The 14,880-nt window shown below is 37.2% G+C and overlaps 1 protein-coding gene across 3 annotated transcripts in view; it reads left to right on the top strand.

The window, feature by feature from the left end:
• grid2 (glutamate receptor, ionotropic, delta 2) overlaps positions 1-14,880 on the top strand; it is a 427,641-nt gene that overhangs the window by 52,410 nt on the left and 360,351 nt on the right. For all 3 annotated transcript variants that reach the window (XM_084389289.1, XM_084389290.1, XM_084389291.1), the window contains exon 2: positions 8,092-8,247. In XM_084389289.1, coding sequence (XP_084245415.1) covers positions 8,092-8,247 — 156 coding nt within the window. The remainder of the gene's footprint in view (positions 1-8,091; positions 8,248-14,880) is intronic.

Genomic DNA, 14,880 nt, shown 5'->3' with positions numbered 1-14,880 from the left:
GCGAAGACACAAATCAGAAATACAATTGTTATGGCCATTGTTTCATCAAATATTTTTCTGATATCCTAAACCTGCATGACAAATAAATTAAGAATGTGGCCACATTAAAGTCTGTTTTTACAGAATGAAAATAATTTTCTCACTTGTACTTTATGCCTTAACATAGTCTCTCTGGTTAAGCTAGTTAAGCAGCGTGGTCGAGACACCAGCACACCGACATCCCATGCTGGGCATCAGTGTCCAAACCACAGCATATTCATGGAGGTCTTTCCAGCTGGGGTGTCATCATTGTTTTTATATGGTCATGATTGGCTTTGTTAAAAATAACTGCAAATAAACACAGCGGGTTAGCAGTCGTTCATGACAGTTTAATTAAATTTCTCCCACGGCCCAATAAATGCAGGCACAGGCTTGAGGGTAGACCACCATACATCCTCAAACAAAAGCCAGAACAGCACCGTTTGTTTGCATGCTGGCAGACGACAAGAGGTCCGCACGACTGCAAAGCAAAAAATTGAGAGATATTAATGGCTGACAGTGCGTGGCGGGCCACTGCCAGTATGATAAACAGTGCTCGGTGTTGCTGTTTTTATATCACATATTATATCAAGCCATTACTGCACTCAGTGGTCTGCAAAGCTCATTAATCTGCCTTGTCTCAGAGGTGTCACTGCAAACAGGCCGTCCTTTTTAGAGATGCGCCCCTGTGACCGTAAATCTGCACCTAAGATGCAGAAATCCTCAGCCATTGCTAACTAATACATCATCATCATCATCAGGCCATGTCTATGACTGAGTTGCCTTCATCATCACCAATGGCCAGAAGGGGAATTGGGGTTGCAACTACTTCATCCTTCTGTACTTTATCCTAACTGACGTACTGAACAGTATTGATCTGATTGACCCTAGAGGTCAAGCTTTAGCTGGTTAGCAGGGTCCATTTCAGCCCCTCTGATCTTTCTGTTGATGCCCAGACAAACGTATCTGTATTTTGTCAGTGTAGATGTTTTATTATTCTGAAATGGACGTATGTTTTTCCCAGTTGACTACTTTTGACATCACAGCTCAGGATAGTTGCTAGTGAAGGGTTTGGGATCCAGTGCCCATGAGAAAAGTTCAAATTGCATTCTTCCAGGGGGTCCTAAGCAATTTGAGCAGTGCCTTTTGAGAAGAATGCTAACGGATGGCTCTCTCCGGGTATTATAAAGCTCCCACACGCCAAAGAGAGTTTCCAAATAGCAATTTGCTTGCAAATGCAACATGTGCCTTAGCTCTATTACACTGCCACCCTACTTACTAGGGTTTGAAAGGGTGAACCACAGAGACGTTTCACCCAGCTGCTGTCCTCTCAAACTGTCCAACAGTGACAGGCTTGTCAGTGTGCACCAATATAGAGCCTCTAGCTGCTCTGACTGAAGTGTAGGAGGGAAGAAGTCGTCTTTCGTTTTCTTCAGGTCGTGGCAGTTCGCTGAGAGAGAACACATTGTAATACCCGCTTAAGGCCAATTATCCAAGCTCTTCCTCCAATGAATTTGACATTGTTTGAGAAGATCAGTGTGTTATTGTCATCAGTGTGACACAGAATTATTGTGGCATTGTTCCATGTTCATAATCTTTTTTTATACCCTCAATTGATTCTCACATTTTTTGTTTTGTTTTGATTGTCCTGTGCCCTTAGTTGAAAATGATTAATTAATGTAACAAATTATTATGACTTGATCAGTGGCATGTCCAGAGTACTTTGACTAATGGATACAGACTCATTCAGAGATTCCAAAAATCATATGACTTAATAATGTGCATTTCTTACAGATAATTTAAACAGATAGTATCCACCTCATGTTTAACGTAAGAGCGAACATGGCCATTTTTATTTTAAATGTGAAAGGCTCCCAATGTCAGCAGCTTCCAGTTATTTTAGCTGTACAAAAACAGTCTGTTGTGCTGCTTGATGTTACACAGTGATATTTGTTGCCATATTATTTTAATTGTGTAAAATAATATATAGCGCAAATAGTTTTACCGTTTACTGCACTGTTATCCCTTTAGTTATTGTAAGAAATCTTGCACATTCATAAGAAATAGCTTACTTCCGCATTGAAAACAAGGTGAACAACTTATGTTGCAACGTTTCCCTGACAGATAGCAACATTGTTAATGTTAGAAATTAAAATAAGCTGATTTTATCACACGAGGTAAAATAAATCGCTATTTGTAGGCAAATCAATCTGTAGCATTGAGGTTAGCTGGTATTAATTAGCTACAATAATGTTATCAAACCAAAGCTGGTTCCCAGTTGCTGAGTTCCTCCAATGGCAATAAGTTGCACCAGGGACAGCAAACTGCTATATGTTGGGTAATCAAATTGTGTTCTTATATTTTTGCTTTGGATAGCCAAAGCTGAGTAAAGATGAAATGATTAGCTGCCATTTCTTTACGCTGCTTCCAATCCAAGAGGGTTTATCAGATTTGATCAAAGGTCTTGTCTCTTGGGAGAGAGCTAATCAAAGTTGGACCACCCATCTGGACACATCTATGTTATTGTGACAAGTTGTTGTTAAAGTGACACACGACTCTATGACTGAATCCAGTTGCCCTTGGTATGTCCAGTTGAGCCAGACTCAGTGCTATTTCTTTGCTCTTTGATTTATTTGATAAATTTGTCTTTTGCCTCGCAACTCAATTGCCCAAGAGCTGCAGCCTCTCTGCGTGTTTAGAGCCGCAATCCAGCAGCTTGTAAATCAGGATTCACAACTACCCTCTAATACTCGTGCACACTTACACTCTCTCGCTCATCCGAAGAAGAGAAGCCCCCATGGGATGGTGAGTGGGACTGATTAAGACAGGCCAGTGTTGCTTATGAGGACTTGCCACGGGCTCTTGAGTACTTTATTGTGGAATTATGTTTTGCTCTCAATCACACTACATAAGTGCTTGAGGAAGTCTTTACCGACTTTCAACATTTAGATTTATTTTTTTCTGAGCCGTCTCTCTTTTGTTTTATTTTTTAAACATAATGAAATACAGTAGCAAGGTGCTTGTTATTGACATGCAAGTTCTCAGCTAAAGTCGTTTCTTAATGAGTATGTTTTTCTTGTTTTCCATTTAAATATGTAAACATCCTTACAACAGGGTAAAATTACTTGTGAAGCAAGTGCATATTGAAGGTTTGTTTTCAGAGAATATATTTTGAATTGCAAAATGTTTTTTCCCTCTATAAAACTCACTACATTTTGTTACTTTAAAGGCACAATATGTAACTTTTTTGCTTTAAAAATAGCAAAAATCACTATATCTATGTTACATATTTTTTTTAGTTGTGTACTTACATTATCCCGACTGTTTCCAACAACTTTCAAACCAGGAGAAATTTGTAATTAATTCGAAGACACGTCCCGTTTCTTTATTTCCGTTTTGTCGCCGTCAATGGCGTCATATCCGCGTTGTCCCTGGTGTCCGCTTGTACTGCCATAGCAACCAGAGCTAATAACCAGAGCCCTCTGATAGTAACCAAGGCGACAGACGTGGACCACTGTGTAGTTTGTAATGTCTATCTGCAAGCTGTTGTTGTTTCGTTCAAACATTATGGACCATGGCAAGCAGACTTTGGATAAAAAAGGAGAACTAAAACGAGAATCAATATCAGCGCAGTGTTTTCGAGATGCCTAGTGCTCCACGTCCGAGACTTCGACCGCTCCTACATGTACTTTATTAAACAGGTGAGCACATTTACATAAAACTAATCAATGTTATATAGTTCAACAATGATAAAATGTTAGATGATCTGTATGTTATTCTAATGTTGATCTAGCTTACTGCTAGTCTCATACAGACAAACTAACACATTAATTTCAACACATTCAGATGCAGTTTAGTGTGCTAGTGTAATGTTAGACCAAGTGAAACAGCGCTGCGTTACCTCACAAGTTTAATTTGTCTAATAAACTGACCTGTGAGTTGTAATTCTGCACTTGCGTATAGTTCGGGTAGAATGAAATGTCCATATTCCTTTTATATCCGCGGGACTCGCGTCGCGTGTGGAGCTGATAGCTGTCTCTTAGCAATCCCGAACTGCTTCATATCACAGTCATGATAAAAACATCGATGTATTCAGTCTTAGCAAATGTTGCATCATCAAACTACACCTTTGTTATTGTAAAGAGGTTAGCGACCCCTAGCGGCGAAAAATTCCATACTGTACGTTTAAATAAAATAAAATAAAATATATATTGTATATTTGTGTAATATATTATGCCATTTTCTTGTCAATTAAATGTATCTTTTAGGAATGTTTTAGTATTATTACTAGAAAACAAGACTAAAAAAAATAATTAAGAAACATTTTGTAGTCATTCCCTGTCCAACCTAATAGAATTTTGAATTCAAGATGGTTTTAGTTACGGTGACAAAACAAATCAAGGCAGATGCACATGGATTTGAGAATAATACCCCTCTACAGCATTCCCTATTGCGATGGATGAGATATGTGGCTTTAAAGAAGCTTCTACCTTGAGTTTTGTTTCTATGGCAACTCTATTATGTCCTCAGATAAAATACCCATTATGATGTTTTTTCAGAGGACAAAGTGAGGTTTTTTTTGTTGAGATTTATCTTGTTAAAGGCTTGACAGTTTTCACAGGGCCCTGTAGGTGCTGTCTTGGCTTGGCCTGTTCACAACTGACCACAGACTCTAATGTGATATGGGCACATTGACTTCCTACTGTGTGCCACTCATTGAAAGAGGACCAATTTGTCCCCACTACTGTGAAAATACTCTGCTTCAGCCTACTTCCTACATACCGCTGAGGGTTGACAATTTTTTGTCTTAGCTCTCATGTATACAGGTCGACAAGATTCAATTTCCTAGTACATAGATATACAAGATTCAATTTTAGGATTTGTTTTCTATTGCAGCTGGATCTGTAGAGACCAACAAGTGTAGATTAAATTGCTTAGAGAAACATTTGCACTCTGCCTGCAAAACCTGATGTGCACATATGTAGAGATCATTGCATGTTTATTTATATACATTTTTGAAGACTTTCTCTAAAACTCAAATAATTGGCAGTCTACAAATACCTTTTTGCTTAAAAGCTGGTATATATTCTTTACCTCGTCTAGGATTCATTTATTAAATTAATGAAGTAAGGTGCTAAATTAAGCTAGACAGAGTAATAATAATAAAGCATTGATTTTTTTTTTGGCACAGCGCTGCTGTCTAGAGCTCATTTTACGTTGTATATAGTGATGATGTGTTTGCTTTGCTAGGCTGTTTTCTAACTTTTTTGTACAGTATGCACAAAGTCATTTATTATTTGTTGTTTCAAAATTTTTATAACACTTTTTTAAAATGGTTTGTATTGCATTATCACCTTTGCTGTGTTTGCTAATTAACTGGATACATTTACTGTTACAGATTACTTCAAATATTACACTCATTAGGCATTGGTAAAAAATATCACTATAATTTTATATATCAGTTGATCTCGATAATTATCACGATAAATGTCAAATCTTTATTTCTTTCAAGTTTAAAGGTACAATATGCAAGAATTTTGCATTAAAATATCCCATAATCTCAAGACCAGTGTTATATATTTTGTTAAGTTGATTACTTACAATATCCCAAATGTTTCCAACTATTTTTAAATCGTGAGAAAATTGCGATTTTAACCAAGGAAACGGGGCGTTAGAGCAGAGGGGAGCTGGGAGTCGCCAGTCAATTGCGTCATATCCGCGTTACCCTCAGTTTCCGCTCGTACTGCGTGGAGTCCTGGACAAATGCGGAAGTTGTAGTTGTAGCGTCTATCAAGCAACAAACGTTAGCTTGTTTCGTGCTGTCGTTATGGAACACAATTATTCTTTACCGATTGCAGCTGGTTCTGTTGACAAAGCATGCTTAATTTTATATTTTCCAAATGTAGCATTCGGTAATAGTTATGTTTATGTAAAGGAAGTATTATTGATTTAGATTTGTGTTTAGTTTATTGACATTGTTTATCACGTCTGGTGTTTATGGCCATGTAAATAAATATAGTATGTGTTATACATAAAGATTAATCAGTATTTTGGCAAATGATGTGGGTATGTTCGAATGTACTTTTACAACAATTGTTTAGAACACGTAAAACTGCGCAGCGTTATCACAACAATGAATTTGACATACAGTAACATCTATGATAACCAATTTAGAATTAAACCTTACTTTTTCTTGCGGTTAATTCATTTTAATGAAATAAAAGGAAGAAGACAGGGGTCGGCGTGACTGGGACTCATACTTTATTCAAATAAAGCAAAACAAACAAAAGTCGTGCACAACGCGCATTCACCGTGGCAACCGCGACGGCACAAAACTGTTCAAAAATGAGAGCTCGGATCCACCGGTTTTCTTTCTCTGTGTCCAATTTTCTCTTCAGTCTCTCTCTCGTTCCAGCGCACGGCTTATAAGCGGTCTCTCCACGCCGATCACAGCAATAAGACACAGGTGTTCGTAATTTGCACTTGACCTACTTGCGTCCCGCTCGTCTCTTCTCTCTCCCATTACAGACCGCGCTGAACCACGCCCCCCTCGCCACAAAAAGCATGTCATTATAAAAATAGAACTTAACCTCATCCATGAACATGATTTTTCGATTCCCGTCTGACTGATTTACATCCACGGTGGAGTTTAAAACGACAGTTCCCATCATTCCACGCTCCTTCACATCGTCATCAAGCTACGCCGTTGTTGTTGTTTGGAATGTAGCGCCCTCTAGCGGCAAAAAAAAGTCTTGCATATTGTACCTTTAAAGGCAGATTTTTGCTCCTAAGTGAAAGTTGTAGAAACCAGAGCGTTAATTGTGGTTTTCAACTACTCTTTATTGTCGGAACATATCATGACAAACACTTGCCAAACAGGTGAACATTTCTCAAATCTGAGGTAGAACATTCAAACATTTGTCATTTTTCCTTAACAAAATAAATATCTTTATTGGAAAATTTATTTCTTAGTTCCTGCATGTGCTAATGGGGGATATTGTTTCAAGTCTTGAAACAGGTTTATGTTGCCTGACTTTGATGGCACGTATCTTCAGCACAGTTTGCAGTGCAGGCTGCAATATTAGAAAAGCTAGAAAAGTTTTGTCTAGAAAAGCATATTTGACAGTGAGTTGACAGTAGTATTAGCTTGAGTTAGGATGCAGATTTACTGTTAAATTTATGTTCATTAACAAAAACAGTAACATCTGTTAAATAAAATTTAACAACCCCTTTTATTTGGTAAAATTTTATATTCTGACTGTTTGAGTTTTATTAAAATTAACCATTGGTCATCCAGTGTCATGCATTTAGATCATGATAACCACAGATAAAACCAGGCATAGCCTATAGCACCTCACTATCATGGCAAAATGTAACTTTATGGTTTCTATGGTATTTATTTGTATGAAAAACAGTAGCCTAAATACATTTTTAAATACTGTAATTATATTCCATTAATCCTTCAAAACATTGTCTATATTAATAATATAATACAATTCAATATGTATATCCCGCATTTCATGGTGTAGTTAATTTTTCTAGGCTAACGTTACAGTAAATCCATGGTAAATGATGGGAATTTATAGACGGAAAAGCCTTCTGTATGTATTGTTTCTCCTGTTTGTCAGCGCTGTTTCATCTGCCTTTAAACTGGTTTAAATCACTGAGACATTTGTGTTCTTCGCTGAATTCAAGCGCTTCTCACTGGATCTCGTGACCGAGACCGATCAGAGTAAACGCATCTGCTCTAGTGAAGCTCGCGCTGTGCTGCTGTTTGGACTTTGAGCCGAGCGGATAAATGGTCCGTGTGGCGCGCGGTTCAAATGAGTTTCGTTGTGCTTTTGCCGCATGAACGTTATCGAACATTTATCGAACTCTTGATATCGTTTTATTGAGAAAAATCGTTTATCGTTAATCGTTATCGTTTTATCGCCCAGCCCTACACTCACATGAGATTTTGTATTGATCAGGAATGAGATAAAAAATCAATCTGGATTCTGTTACTTTCAAGTGTCTTTTTCTGTGTCCAGTTGTCAACTATATGATCAATCTTAATATATTATCTTGTTTTAGGGGCCATTTTTGATGAGTCTGCCAAAAAGGATGATGAGGTGTTCCGCATGGCGGTGGCAGATCTCAACCTCAACAATGAGATCCTGGAGACAGAGAAGATCACTGTGTCCGTGGAGTTTGTAGATGCAAACAACCCTTTCCAGGCAGTGCAGGAAGGTAAGTCATCTGATTATTTAAATCTGTTTTGAGAAATACTTGCGCACCTTTCTGGACTCATCCCTTTTAATGTGAGCCTGTATGGAATTGCAATGAAAAGCAATTCCGAAAAATGCTGATAATCCAATATATGCATCCTTAATTCAATCTAAATGATAATTAGAATAGAACAAGACAAAGTGGAGTGGGTGGATAGATGGACAGACAGACAGACAGGTAGATAGATAGATAGATAGATAGATAGATAGATAGATAGATAGATAGATAGATAGATAGGTAGATAGGTAGATATATAGATAGATAGATAGGTAGATAGGTAGATATATAGATAGATAGATAGATAGATGGATAGGTAGATAAATGGGTAGGTAGATGATAGATGGGTAGATAGGTAGATAGATAGGTAGATAGATGGGTAGGTAGATGGATAGATGGGTAGGTAGATGGATAGATGGATAGATACTGTAGATAGATAGATAGATAGATAGATAGATAGATAGATAGATAGATAGATAGATAGATAGATAGATAGATAGATAGATAGATAGGTGGGTAGGTAGATGGGTAGGTAGATGGACAGATAGATAGATAGATAGACAGACAGACAGACAGACAGACAGACAGACAGACAGATATGTGAGTGGGTGGTTAGAAATGTTGGTTAGATTGGTCTGTTGTAAATGGATAGATCAGTGGGTGGGTATCTAGATATCTGGTATATCTAGATAGGTTAAATAGATTGGTGGCTTGGCATATCTAGATAGGTTAGACAGATTGGTTGGTTGGTATATCTAGATAGGTTAAATAGATTGGTGGGTTGGTATAGCTAGATAGATTAGATAGATTGGTGGTATCTAGATAGATTAGATAAATCAGTGGATGGGTAGATAGGTTAGATGGGTGAGCAGATATATATGTAATGTGGGTAAATATGTTAAATAGGGGTGGGTATCAAATAGGTTAGATAAATCGGTAGATGAGTAGATAGATTAGATAAATCAATGGGTGAGCATGTACTTTAGTTATGTACTGTAGGTTAGATAGGTTGGTGGGTAGATAAGTTTGTGGGTGGGTATTTAGATAGGTTAGATACATCAGTGGATGTGTAGAAAGGTTAGATAAATCAGTGGGTGAGTAGAAACTGTAGATATGAACTGTAGGTTAGATAAATCAGTGGATGGGTATATAAGTTAGATAGATTAGTGGGTGAGTAGGTAGTTATGTATTAGATCTTTAGGTTAGATAGAACGGTGGGTAGATAGATAGGTTAGATTGATCACTGGGTTGGTAGATAGATACTGTACGTTAGATAGATATATTACAGTGCATCATATACAGAAATGCATCATACACCTGAACTGGAGGGTACTAAATGTTGCAAACAGAGCAAATGTAAAGCAGTTTGTTAAAACAAACAGTTGTAGGCAGAGGAGTCAAAACAAGTCAATGTTTCATGCACACAGCGGAAGAATCATAGAGTCTTATGGCAGTAGGCAGGAATGACCTTCAGTGGCACCCTCTCTTACACCGTGGATGGATCACTCTGTTGCTGAATGCACTCTTCATTTCGGGAAACATGCCTGGGAGAGGGTGGGAGACATTGTTCATGACGTTCATTAAGTCGGACACCATTCTGCTCTGAGCCACTACCTCCAGAGAGTCAAATAATGTTTGCATAAAACAAAAACCATGAATAGCCTGCATTTGTTTACTTGCTGTTAAAAATATACGTATTATCATGTAAATAGCTTGGCTGAACCTATGAAACCTTTATTTGTAATCATATCCTCAGTTCATGAATTTAACTTAAAATTCCTTCACTAAAAGAGTAAGTATGGCTTAATTAGGTGTCTCTTTTTATCATTAGAATAAATTCTTGCCTCAGTCCTCCACTTTACATGCTCACTCGGCCTGATGTTATGCAATTGTCTGGATTCAACACTTTCATAGCATTCAGAGGTCAGCATTATCTCACCCTTTAATATCTAATTTAAGATCAGTTGAATGATCTAATAATACCATGATGCTGTGGTTTCCTCAAATTAGTGCAGTTAGTTCTTGGAGAAGGGCCATTTTCTGTTATCCTGTGAGAAAAGAAGACAGGTACAAGGCCCTTGGAATGTTGCCATTCATGCATCAGCAAGTTCACTGTGTTCTATACAACTGCATAGTTCAGTTAACTAGCACTTAATCTAACTTTGGCATCTTCCGCTGTTTCTCACTCTCTTCTTATATAAAGTTTTATATGCTTGTTCTTATTTGTTCCAAGGTATTTTGATAACCTTCTTCACTATATTTGACAATGGCACAATATTGGATTGATCTGAATTGTTTCAAACAGAACAAGAAGTAAACTCAGACAATGTATAATACCTTACACGGGGAGAATTCACTAAATAGGGATTATGGTATTATATAGGGATTACTAAGTATCTTTATTTGCATGTGCTGTTTGTCGCACAATATTCTCTAAATGATAGATAATAGTGCTCATACTAATTGTTAAACAATTATCCACCTTACAGGTCGCTTCTGAGTGCCAGGTTGTGTTGGATTTTTTTTTTTAGGATCATTAAAATGTGCTCGACTATACCGTGCATGCAAGTCCAGTCATGATCATCATTTTGATGAATTACTGCTGCCACGATCAACAGAAAATGTGCACAAATACCTCTTTTCAATAAAAGTCTGTTTACTGTCTTCTTAGCATGGGTGGTAATTGTGCAACAATAATTGCACTAGGCAAATAGCACTGACTGAGGCATGTTTGCACTGAGAAGGATTACAATGGCATTATAAATAGAGGCTAGTAAGTTGGACTGCAGGTGGTAAGTGAATTAGATGTAGGTTTATGAGCTAAAATGCCACACTAATGTTAAGAGGACCTTTACATGTATTGTGAGTGATTGATGTTATCTACTACATTTTGTCAGCTTTATTCTGGATTAAAGTTTTTTTTTATTAGGCAAAGCAACTCATAATTAATGATACTTGCCTTTAATTTAAATGCATACACAAATGCATTTTTCAACAACCCAAAACAACGAAATTGCATGGCTGCTTGACTCATACTCTTAACATCCCGGTTAACTCTGTTAAGATATGTTAATGTAAACATGGCTGACATTTTTCTGACTCTCATTCCTCTCAATTAATTGTCTGTGAGACTGTTACGCCAGTTGGCAAGCATCTCAGCGCTTTGTTCTCCTTCGTATCCGAGTGTGGATGAATTCAGCGGCGCCGCCATCCTTTTAGCCACACAGAGTCTTCGAGGTGAAGGGTAGAGTGGGAGATGTTGTAGTTGACCCCTGTTATCTAATGGAGAGGGATGCATTAGCTAAGAACACCCTCTGCTTTTGATGGTTCTTCACGCTCACATAAAGCGCTCCTCTGCTCTGTTTGTGTGCTTTGCCATCCTTTCTTTTGTTTGTTTGAAGATTCTCAGTGAGGGAGTCTAATTACAGGTGCACATGTGTTATGGTTCAGCATGAGTGCAGTCGATTCTGCTTCTTATGGATGTATGATTCTGGACCTCGTTATGTATACCTCATTTGTTTAAACATCTGTTTATTTCCTTAAACTCAGCTTCCTGCTATGTGATTAGATGAAACGCACCCAGAAAAGCTTGTCTCTCATGTACAATCTGTTCTAGCTTGGAACTTTTTAACAGGCCAACAGATAAAAAAACAACTTTTGTCGTAGAATAAGCCCAAGATTTGACAGATTTAATAGACTCTCTAATGCGTAGATCAAGCTCACATCGCATCTGTTTCCTACAGCGCTTATTTTATTGAATGTAAATATGCAGAATTCCAAGAATTCACATTAATGGAGATCAACATTTACACATGCTACAACATGCATGTTACAGTTGAGAAATTTTGGAGTTACTGGTGAGAGAAGTAACTGTTAGCAATATTGTGCAGTTTATGCAAATTAGCTGTGACAACCAATGAGAATGCAGGCCGCTGCGGCCTACAATACTACACTCTTAGAAGAAAAGATTCTATAATAGAACCCTGAAGTAGAGTTCTCAACGGGTCGGGTCGGCCCGACAAACCCGACGGGACCCGCGGGTTCGGGTCGAAAATATAATCAAATGACTCGGGTCGGGTCGGACCTCGGGCTTAATCTTTTCCGCTCAGTAAAAAAAACAAAAAAGACATTTATTAATCATCGCTGCTGGTCACCGTAAAGAAAGTCTGGCTGCTGCGTGTAACGTGCATCATGGAGAGGGGCGGGGGCAGACCTGACGTCGCTGCGTGCACGCCTTTAGCCTGGAGAAGAAGATGGAGTTGGTGAGAAGTAAACTTGCCGCAGGTGAATTCACCATCGCTACTACAGCCTATTTATATATTTAAAGTTTATTGTTTCAGTTGTTTGTATTGTTAAAAGGCGTGAACATTAAAGGTTGATTTGAATTCCCATCTGCTGGTCATGATAATATGTGTATGAGAGAAAAAAAAAAAAAATCCGTCGGGCCGCGGGCCGGGTTCGGGCAGATAATTCATGTTTATGTGTCGGGTTACATCGGGTCCGGGCTTTAAAAGCCACGGGCCGGGTCGGGTCGGGTTGTAATTTTCAGGCCCGTTGAGAACTCTACCCTGAAGGGTTTTGTCATGTGCTTCATATAGCATTTTAGGGTTCCCATCATGGGACCAATTTATGAAATTTAGTTTTATTTAATTTTGTTTTAATTCATTTTTAACTTTAAATTTTATGAATTAAACAGTTCGTAAACATACTTTATCATTAGAGACATTTAATTAACCTTTTAAACAATAGTGTTATGCAATAATTTAAGACATTTCATACATAGAACCTTTTTGGCATATATATATATATTTAAATTGAGTCTATAGAACATATGTTGTCATAACTTATTGATCATATATATTTTTTTTACAGTGTATAGAATCTTTTCTTCTAAGAGTGTAAAGCAACCAACAGTAGATACATTTTGTGACCAGACTGTCATGCCAATTAAGAAGTCATGATTGTTATATATCTTTTTTTGAGATTATTTCTTTTTTTTGTATTTTGCATGTATTTTACATGGTTATATAAAAAAGAATAATTTCAATATTATTTAATGCATATTTTTTATAACTTTATAAATGGAATAGAGTTACATCTGTTGATTATAGTTCAAGCATATATTTTTATGAATTATAATAGATATATTTGCTATCTAAAAATGGGCTTTTTGTTTGGTTTTTCCCACATCTTGTTCCATCCAAATACACATTTTGTTCATGGCAACAGATACATGTACAGAAAATTTACATGTGGATAATTTCATACACACCCCTAGTTGTTGGAAAACAATGGAAGTGAGTGATTTAAACATAAAAAAAAAAAATATATATATATATATATATATTAGCCCATCCCATTGCATTCCGTGTCTTTACATTTGTCTGAGTTTCTAGGCTGTGCGGTTTTTAAGCTGTGTAGCAGAGTGAGAAATTTCTGTCTTCTAATCCTCAGTATCTTAACTGCTTGCAATGTCTCCATTTGTGTGTATGTGTGCGCATGGAGTGCTTTGTTCGTCTAGGTTCCTGGGTGCAGCGGGTTTCTTAACCAACAGCGGCTTGTCTGACCTGCCACATAAGATTGACGGATTCTCTTTGAACTCGCATCAGTAATTACAGTATGATCTTACATAGATGTATCTTGTTTTGTCCTTTTTTTGAAGCATCATCAGACTCACCGGGGAGCGTGTCTGTATGAAAGGTCATAACAAGCACTGAAGGATGTCTGGTGAATTGACATGTCTGGTGAATTGACATGCCATTAAAGCCATGTGCTCAATGCAGTATAGATTTATTTTTATTTATTTATTTCACCATAAACCACTGCTAAAATGTATTGTGAACACCAGATCCTCTAATTTTGAAGAACACACACAAATGAGGGCTGTAACCACTATAGACACTGAAACAGAAACGTCTACATTTAGTAGTCAATCAGTATGGGTGATTCTGCAGTGTTGGATGTAACTCTAGGATGGGCTGCTTCGGTCCTGGAGTGCTGCTGTCCTGCAGAGTTTAGCTCCAACCCTAATAAAACACACCTGAACAAGCAAATCAATGTCTTCAGGATTAGTAGAAAGCTTCAGGCTGTTGAGAGCTAAACTCTGCAGGACAGTGGCCCTCCAGGACCGAAGTCGCCCATTACTGGTGTAACTCATTACTAAGTAATTAATTGCTGTAATTTCCTTTGAAAAAGTAAAGTAAGGAATTACTCTTATTTTTTTCTGTAATTTAATTACAGTTACTTATGATGTAATTGCATTAAATACTGAATAGACTATAGAACAATACTATATAAAACTGATGTGTGTAAAAATATGTTTTTAAGTAACCTTCTCCATTTAAAATACTTTGGTCAGTTTAAGAATAATTTATGCAATTTTATTTTATTTATTTGAATGAATTAAAAGAGCAGTTTTATGTCTATCCTTGTATTGTTCAACTGGTCGAGGTTGATATGGGTCGGGAGTTAGAAAGTAATTAGTATTAAGTAATGCAATATTTTTTGTAGAGAGTAATTAAAATCGAATTACTCTGTTGAAAATGTAATTAGAAGCTAGTAATTAATTACTTTTTTAGAGTAACTTCTCCAACACTG

The sequence above is a fragment of the Rutilus rutilus genome (genome assembly GCF_951802725.1).
Source record: "Rutilus rutilus genome assembly, chromosome: 19".
NCBI lineage: Eukaryota > Metazoa > Chordata > Actinopteri > Cypriniformes > Leuciscidae > Rutilus > Rutilus rutilus.
The sequence above is the reverse complement of the archived record's forward strand: the minus strand, read 5'-3'. Positions and strand labels throughout refer to the sequence as shown.